Source organism: Arachis duranensis, chromosome 10 (assembly GCF_000817695.3).
Source record: "Arachis duranensis cultivar V14167 chromosome 10, aradu.V14167.gnm2.J7QH, whole genome shotgun sequence".
Taxonomy (NCBI): Eukaryota; Viridiplantae; Streptophyta; class Magnoliopsida; order Fabales; family Fabaceae; genus Arachis; species Arachis duranensis.
The window spans coordinates 81203258-81212450 of NC_029781.3; the positions used below are offsets into that span (position 1 = coordinate 81203258).

At 41.4% G+C, this 9193-nt stretch overlaps 1 protein-coding gene across 1 annotated transcript; it reads left to right on the plus strand.

Annotated features, from left to right (window-relative positions):
• Positions 1 to 1856: 1856 nt before the first annotated feature.
• On the plus strand, positions 1857 to 3650 carry LOC107470445 (uncharacterized). Its single transcript, XM_016089845.1, has 3 exons — positions 1857 to 1990; positions 2213 to 2788; positions 2837 to 3650. The coding sequence occupies exons 1-3, from the start codon at positions 1857 to 1859 to the stop codon at positions 3648 to 3650; spliced, it is 1524 nt and encodes a 507-aa protein (XP_015945331.1).
• Positions 3651 to 9193: the final 5543 nt, after the last annotated feature.

Sequence of the window (9193 nt, forward strand, 5' to 3'; positions counted from 1 at the left end):
TCATCACAGAATTTCTGAGAATAAATTTTGTGGAGAAACGAGGTGTTACAACCAGCGCCTAAGAAAAAGAGGACGGGAGAATCTAGCAGCAGCAATGATGATGCGAAAAAATGATGAACAACGCCGAAGAAGGAGGGGGTTGCCAACGTTGGAGGGGACTTCCGGAGAGGAGTGGGCTGCTGAAGAGATGAGAGGGGTAGAGAGAGAGTGGGAGGCAAGAGGGTTAGAGAGAGAGAGAGAGAGAGAGAGAGAGATTCAAATGAGGAGGTAGATGGTTCGCGGTTCGAATTTAGGGTACAATTATCGTTGGATTTACATGCAGATAAATCTGACGGTAACATGTTGCGGGTTACCAAAACACAGCGTTCCACTAAGTGGGTTTACCATCGGACTTTCCTGCCGATAAACCTGACCCTAAATGTCGTGCATATTTTTTCCGTTTTCTATCCAATTATTACCAGTGAATTTACCGTCGAAAACGAAAATCCGCCGATAATATTTTAACATGACGAATTTGATGCCTAAACTGTCGTCAAAGATGCCGCTACTCTACAATGCTAAATTCGACGATAATAAACATTTTTCTTGTAGTGTTAGCTACATATCATTTCAGCAAAGAGAGGACTAAAAAATCAAACACAATTTTGTTAGACAGTTAATTTTTTCCACCAACAAAATAGTGAATAAACAAAACTTCAGAGTTTGAATTATTATCGTAATATATATATAAGAAAACAAAATTATAGGTGAAAATAAGTTAGAGTGATTTATCCTACAGTTTAGTCTAATCTAACCTATCTTGAATAAAGGGCAATTTTCTTAAATAAATAAAATGGGCAGCAAAATTACCTGATTATACATTTTGGTAAAGGAAGACGCAATTGCATTTTTTCACAAATCTATAAAAATCGCTACTGCCAGCAGCAGATTAGCGTATAATGTAAACTACTACTGCCAGCTGTGTTTTACGTGCACAATAGTTTAAACAGAAATCGCTATAGGAAACAGCGATTTCTGTGGAGCACGATTTGACCATAAACCGCTATAGGCAGTAGCGGTTTATGTGGAGGGTGCCTCGAGGCTGGTTGCCTATAAATACCCCTCCAAGGTAGTATTGAGGTGAGAAGAGTATCATTTCTCACAAATGGATGGGGAGGAGTGTTTTGTGGCTTTGGTGCATTGCTCTGGGAAAATTAAAAAAAAAAAGTAAAAGGCACGGGGTTAAATTTATAGATAGGGAACCCCTTAGTGTTTTTATTCGGCTGTTGAGTACGTTGGCAGAGATAAAACAAAGCATATTATAGAAGCTTGGTGTGTGCGGGACAAAGTGGATTAAAAAATTGTTCTACAAGATTCCCATTGCCGATGTGTCTGCTGGTGTGAAGTATGAGACGTTTGTGATAGGGTCCAATGAAGGCTTGCAGGTCTTGTTTCACTGTCGGCGGAGTTTTCCGGAGGTTAGAATACCCGAGTTGTTTGTGAAGTTGGAAGATGGCGTCGACAGCCCTGGGGCATTTGTGCCAAATCCTCAGTCGAAGACGATGGGTGGTGTCTCCACGTCAATGCCGGTGGTCGCACCTTCCGGTCCGATATACAATCCTCCATGTGTTGCGATTGGTACTGCTAGTGTGCCTGATGGTGTCCCCGATTTTGACTATAAGGTTGGACCAGATCGTGTTGAAAATGCCATGCGAGACGATGATTCAGCGGATGAGCCGGTCGACATTGTTGGGGATAGTGAGGATGATATTCCGAGCAACACACATACACCCCAAGGAGCATCGGGTTCTGGCACACTGCAATATCCTCCACACTTGTCAGCGTTGAACTTGGAAGCCATTGGCGAATAGCGAGAGATGGAGGAGACGTTTGTGGGTCAGGGTCTGCATGATGTAGCTGGTCTGACGGAATTTCGTCTTGGCCAATCTTTCCAGAGTAAGGAGGAAGCTGTGCTGAGTGTGAAAGATTACAGCATCCGACGTGGAGTTGAGTAAAGGGTGATGGAATCGGACCATCTCAAATACCAAGGGAAGTGCAAGGAGTTTGGAAAAGGGTGCACGTGGATGATTCGTATCGCACTGCGGCAACGGAAGAGCACGTGGGAAGTTAAGAGGTAGAATGGACCGCACACATGTTTGGCCACATCCATATCGAGCAACCACAGACAACTTGATTATCATGTCGTCTGTGCGAGGATCTTTCCGTTGGTCAGAGCGGATGCGTCGATTACGATTAAAGTGTTGCAGGAAGCAACTGAGTCCACCTATGGTTTCAGGCTTAGTTATAGGAAGGTTTGGATGGCGAAGCAGAAGGCAGTAGCACAGATCTACGGGGACTGGGAGGTGTCTTATGGCGAGCTTCCCCGTTGGATCCTTGGGGTGAGGTCCACCATGGATGGTACGATAGCTCTTCTAAAGACCTCTCCGGTTAGAGTGGGTGATCAGGTTGATGAATCGACTGTCTACTTTCACCGTCTTTTCTGGACATTTCCTCCCTGTATTGAGGCATTTCGACACTGTAAACCTCTAGTCAGCATCGATGGTACTCACTTGTATGGTAAGTACGGAGGCACCTTGTTATTAGTAATTGCTCAAGACGGAAACTCGAACATCCTGCTTATTGCTTTTGCACTTGTGGAGGAAGAAAATACAGAGTCTTGGTCATACTTTCTGACCAACCTTAGAAGACATGTGACGCCACAAATGGGCATTCTGGTGATTTTTTACAAGCACGACGACATCAAGGCGGCACTAGAGACACCTGATAGTGGATGGCAACCTCTTCATGCGTAACGGGCATTTTGTATTTGGCATGTTGTAGCCAATTTTTATCTCAGCTTCAAGGGGCAGGATGCTAGGAGGTGGCTGGTGAATGCTGCTTATGCTAAGACAGAGGCCGAGTTTGAGTATTGGTTTGACATCATGAGAACAAAGAATTCAGCTATGTGTGATTGGGCAAATAGGATGGAGTATGAGAGGTGGACACAACACAAGGATGGAGGCAGGCGATACGGTCACATGACGACCAACATATCTAAGTGTGTCAATTCTGTTTTGAAGGGAACCAAGAATCTACCAGTGATGTCGTTGGTCAAGTCGACGTACTTAAGGCTTGCAGAGCTGTTTGTTGTTCGGGGTCAGTCAGAAGAGGCACAACTGGGGGGCAGACACCGATTTTCCCAGGCACTTGTTAAAGCCATTGAGCAGAACTTGAAGGATTCAAGGTGTTTCACAGTGACACTATTTGATAAGCATAAGTCCGAGTATACTATCGCGGAGACTACACCTACGGGTAAGTTTTCATTGGGAACTTACCGAGTTTCGCTTAGAGATCGTACGTGCGACTGTGGCAATTTTCAGGCCCTGCACTACCCCTATTGCCATGCAATCGCATGCTGTGATCAGTCACGACTGGATTGGGTCACATTCGTTGATGAAGTTTACAGCATGGCTGAGGTTTTTAAGGTGTATCAGATGGCCTTTGCACCTTGTATTCCAAAGGGGCTTTGGCCGCCATATGACGGACCGACTGTCATCCCTGACCCTAACATGAGACGTGCTAGAGAGAGTCAACCACGGTCCACACAGATCCACAACAACATGGAAGAAGGTGACCCCAACAGGCCAAAACGATGTGGCCTTTGTAGGTAGCTAGCCCACACTCGTAGGAGTTGCCCTCAACGAGGATCGACAGTTGGGTGATGAACGGAAATTGTCGGTTGGTAAACAATTTCACAAATGAAATCTCGTTGCAAGTATAGTTCTAAACCAACAAACAATTCCTCAATCAAAAAATTTGTTTGTCACAAGTACAAACCCCAATAAAAATAAACCGAAGTATTTAAACTTCGGGTTGTCTCTCAAGGAATTGCAGGGAAGTGTTCTTATTATTGGCTATGAAGGAATGTTTTAGGGTTTTTGTAATAAGAGACAAGAAATATAAATAGCAAAAGAAATAAACTAATCAACTAAGAAAGCTCTTGGCAAGGAATGAGAATTGAAAGTCCTATCCTTATTATCATCATCAATTGGGACAAGAATTGTCCATTGCTCCACTTAGTTAACCTCTAACTATGAAGGAAAGTCAAGTGGATATCAACTTGAGACCACAAGTCCTAGTCAAATCATAATGAAAGACTAGCTTTAGTGGCATTCAAGTCAACTAGCAATTTTCAATTATCAATCAACAAAAGAGTTTGATAACTCAAGAGTCACCAATTACTCAACACAAGCCAAGAGAAGGAAAATCTACTCTAACATCCTTCCAAGCATTTTATCAAACACTTGGAAGGCATAAAAGGTAAGTAAGATAAAATTTCAAGAAATATAAATCTACAACTACCAATTGCAAGGAAATAACAATAACAAAGCAAATCAACAATAAAAGAAATCAAACATAAATTGCCTTAAAGGAAAATAGAAGAAGAAAGAGTGCATCAACAACAAAGTAAACAAATAAAAAGAATAAGATATTAAACTAGGAAAGCAAAGGTAAAGAAACAAGAAATTAGAAAGAAAATGTAAATCAAAGCATGAATTAAACCTAGATCTAAGAAATTCTAATCTACATCTAACCTAATTTTAGAGAGAAGAGAGAGCTTCTCTCTCTAGAATTCTAACTAAAGCATGATCCAAAACTCTACTATGTGCACACCCCCCTTTGTCCAAGCTTGAATTTCGCATGAAATACTCTTAGAAATGAGTTGGATTTGGGCCTCGGCAGCTCAGAAATTGCCCCAGCATTTTCACTTTAATGAGATCACGTGCAAGCATCGACGCGTACGCGTGGGTCACGCGTATGCGTCGCTGGCCATTTTTCTATCCACGCGTGCGCGTCTATCACGCGTGCGCGTTGGCAGGTACACTCCAAATCCTTGATTTTCCATGAGTTCTCCATCTTGCATGCTTTTCTCTTCACTCCTTTGATCCATTCCTATCCTTTTTATCCTGAATTCACTAACAAACACATCAAGGCATCTAGTGGAATCAAAGGTGAATCAAAATTAGCAAATTAAAGCCTAAAAAGCATATTTTCACACTTAAGCACAAATTAGGATAAAATCATGAAACCATGCCATTTCATTGAATAAATGTGAGAAAGATGATAAAATTCCCCAAAATAAGCACAAGATAAACCCTAAAAATGGGGTTTATCAACCTCCACACACTTAAACCAAGCATGTCCTCATGCTAGAATTAACAAAGAAACAAAAGGTATCAACATTTATTCAATGCAAACTAACTATATGCAATCTATCTACATGAATGCAACTACTTGGTCAAGATAAATCAACTTCCAAGAATACATATATAAGAATGAGAGCTAAAGCCATAGCACTCAAATCAAACCCACAATTGAATTAAGTTATTGAAAGATTTTACAAACTTGTAAGAAAAGATGATCATCGGTAGAAACATGTAATTGAGAAATCGAACCCTCACCGGACGTGTATCCGCTCTAGCCGCTCAAGTGTGTAGGGTTGATTCACTCAATTCTCGCACACCTTTATAGGTCATTGTGTCGTGCGTCACGATACGATTGTAAGGAGATTGATCGGCCACTTGGTTTGTTATTTGCTTAAGTGTGGGAGTGTATGCCTTGACTGAAGCCCATTCCCCGACACCAGCTTACGTCGGCTGAAATACCGGTGGCACACAGGTAACTGTCATTATTTTATTGGAATTTGACTTGTATGTTATTTATGGTCTACTGGCAAGATGTAATTCAAACTATGAGAATAATGTTCTCTGTTGTAGATGAAGTTATCATTCACGGACCCGAAAATGGATGTCTATGACTCAGGCGAACATTAGGCACATGATCGACTTTATGGAAGAGATGAGTATGGATTTTGAGGTTTTCTGTTATAATTTATGGCATTATTAATAATCTAATGCCCCTTGGAATATTTTGCCATTTTTTTGGAGGTCGTATGTCGGCATCATCATTCCTGCCGAACTACACGCACACCTTGAGGTCTGTGACACGGTAGGGCCATTGGTGTCATTCGAGTGTGTATTGGCTTCCTGCGGACCGAGTGGTTCGCAATACGGATATACACAATCCCCCTCTGGTAATACAAGCCATACCAGTTAACACGCATTGTTATACTCTTTGGGGAGTATAGCACCATGACTGGCGCATGATTCATGATGAATGGATACAACAATAGGGTAAACGCCGCAACAGTCGTCTGAGAGATTAGGGCCTGCAACCAAATGTTGGCTTCACCCTGTCTGCCGATTACCGAAGTGGGTATATTGGATCATACGGGATGTACCTGAGACTGTCAGATGTCAATCCTCAGCATCTACCCCAGCAGCCACCCCAATATCCACTGCAGCAGCCATTCCAGCATCCACCCCAATAGGCCAGCACAACCTTATGCAGTATTTCAGCCATTTTACTATCATCTCCCATAACTATCTCAGCACAACAGATTGAATCATGGGCAGTCTAGCCATCGCAGCACACATCATAAACATCAGTCTCATCACAGCCAGCACAAAAATCATGGATTCGAGTTGGCAGACATTTCCCCATTCTCACCACAGACATTTGGGGACTACGATATCATCCGTCGATTTCTTGACAACGGTGGTCCTGTTCTTGATGATGCTTACATCCCAACCATCCCATCACAGTAGTCCTCGTAATCTCACCGGGCATCGGTTGACGGTTCGTCTCATCGATACCATCCATCGGCCACAACTGATAGTTGAGCCAGTGTATGCATTGAGTCACATATACGGATTGATCGGTGTTGTATGAATACATCACAGCAGGCTCCGATCGATCTGGACTTGAGCAAGCCGACACAGGAGCATGTTGGCGAGTATATCCCCAATCTTTCCGCCCCGACATGTGGTTCAGGTCCAGTAGAGAGATAGGCAGAGGCAGGTGGTCCAGTCCAGTGGAGGAACATACAGATGGAGGTGGGTTCAGTTCGACGACAGAAAGACAGGCAGTTGATCGGGATTATCAGTACAACCTACAGACAGATGTCCGTCCACCAACCAGGTTTACACCGTCAAGTGTTAAAGGGATAGTGAACAAGGCAATGGGATTTTTCAAGAAGAAGCCGTAAGCTGTTAGTTATTTATTTTGTTGTTGTATTTGTTTTATTAGTTTTTAGTTTAGTCAAACTATATTTACTTCATCGTTGTATTTCTTGTTTTAGTTTAGGCCTTTAGGTTTTCCTCAAAGTTTGTTTATTTCATCGTTGTATTTCTTGTTTTAATTTTTAGTTAGTTGAACTTTGTTTAACTTCCCATTAGTTAAAATTTGTTTATTTTCATTGTTCTATTTGTTGTATTAACTTTCAGTTTGAGTCAAACTCATGATTTAATGCATTAACTTAAATACATTAACTTAAAATTACATAGATATTGAAATTCCTAATTGAACTACATTAACCAAAAATAACTACATTGAAATGCAGCATTGAAACAAAACCATACGAGCCACCACTGCCACCAACCCTACTTGGTCCAGCACTTTGAGAACATCTACTCTGACTATGACCCTGTCTCCCGCAAAGATGGCATACCCGGGGACCGCGCATTTCCCGTGAATCTATTTCATTCAGATAGTGAGTCGATTTGGGACAACCTTTTGACTTTCGTCTCAAGATAGGATTCTCGACCATCGTCAGTCTTAGGTAATCAGGCCAAGTCTCCGTGTCGGCCAACAGGATAAACTCAACTATGTAGACCTTCTGAATCTCTGACATCTTGTATACATTGCTGACATACAGTTGCCAGTCCAGTCGCTGGTTAGCACAACACGCAATAACATGGCGACATAGAAGTCACTCCACCTGAGAAAGCCCACAGTTGCATGATGCGTGAGGATCTTATACCCTTTTTCTAGTAATTTTTATATTGTTTTGAGTTAGATTTTATTTACTTTTACTTGATTTCAGTGCAAAAATTACCTTTAGATGCTACTTTGAAAATTTTTTTATGGTTTTAGGTGAAATTCGGAGCAGTTTGGAGGAGCCTGGGGCAAGAAAAGAAAATGCTGGCAGCAGCCTCCCTGGGCACTGAACGCCCACCTGGCATTTGGCACCAGTAGGGGGTACAGGCCAGCAACGTTATACTCCTCCCCTGGCGTCTCACGCCCATTCCTGAAGTTAAACGCCAGCTGCAACCCGTTTTACACCTCTTTGGGCCTCCAAGTGGATTTAGCACTTATTAATTTTATTTTATTTTCTTTTTATAATTTCTATTTACAAATAATATCTTTTAGGTCTAGCATTTATTATTAGATTAGTATTTAAAGGAAAAGACCACTTAGGTTTAGGATCTTCTTCCTTTCGCACTTTTCAGAACCCTGTTTTTTCTATAAGTTATGAGCAACTAAACCTCCTGGTTAAGGTTAGGAGCTCTGTTTATTTCTATGGATTAGAACTATTATTCTTCTACTTTAATTAATGTTTTGATTCTATACTAAGAATTGTTTTCATTCTTAATCTCATGAATTGGGTGGAAAGAGAGTATGACCTTTTTCTACTTGAGTTCTTGTGATTCTCGAGAGAGTTATCTCGCTTGAACTACAGCTTGAAAACAAATTCCTCTTAAATTATTAATTACATGAACTAAATGGGACATGTGACATAAAATCCTATTAGCTTTGGGTAATTATGATTTTTATGGTGTTAAACTAGTTTTCTGAACTTAACCCTCTAATCAGAATTGAGTGGCCACGAGGGTGGTGCTTGATGAGGATTAGAGGAGATTAAATCGCTAAGAGATTAGGGTTTAATCACTTTTGGTTTTCCATAGAATGAAACATTCATTGTTAAAATAGTTAGTAAGACATTTTAATCCAGAAAAAGTAAACATCTCCAAAACCTTAATTAATTTCTCATCATCATTTTACAGCAAACCCTTTAATTGCTTTCTTTATTTTCTTGTTCACTTGTTTATGCGTTTACAACAACACAACTCTTTTTACTATTTGCCTGACTAAGTCCAACAAGACGACCATTGCTTGCTCAGTCCGACAATACTCGTGGAATCGACCCTCACTTACCTGAGGTATTACTTGGATGACCTGGTGCACTTGCCGGTTAAGTTGTGCGAGTTCTAATTTTGCGCACCAAATTTTTGACGCCATTGCTGGGGAGAGAATACAAGTCCATCTGCACAATCTTTGGAGAAAAGCATCAGTTGGAACAACCCGTCCACCT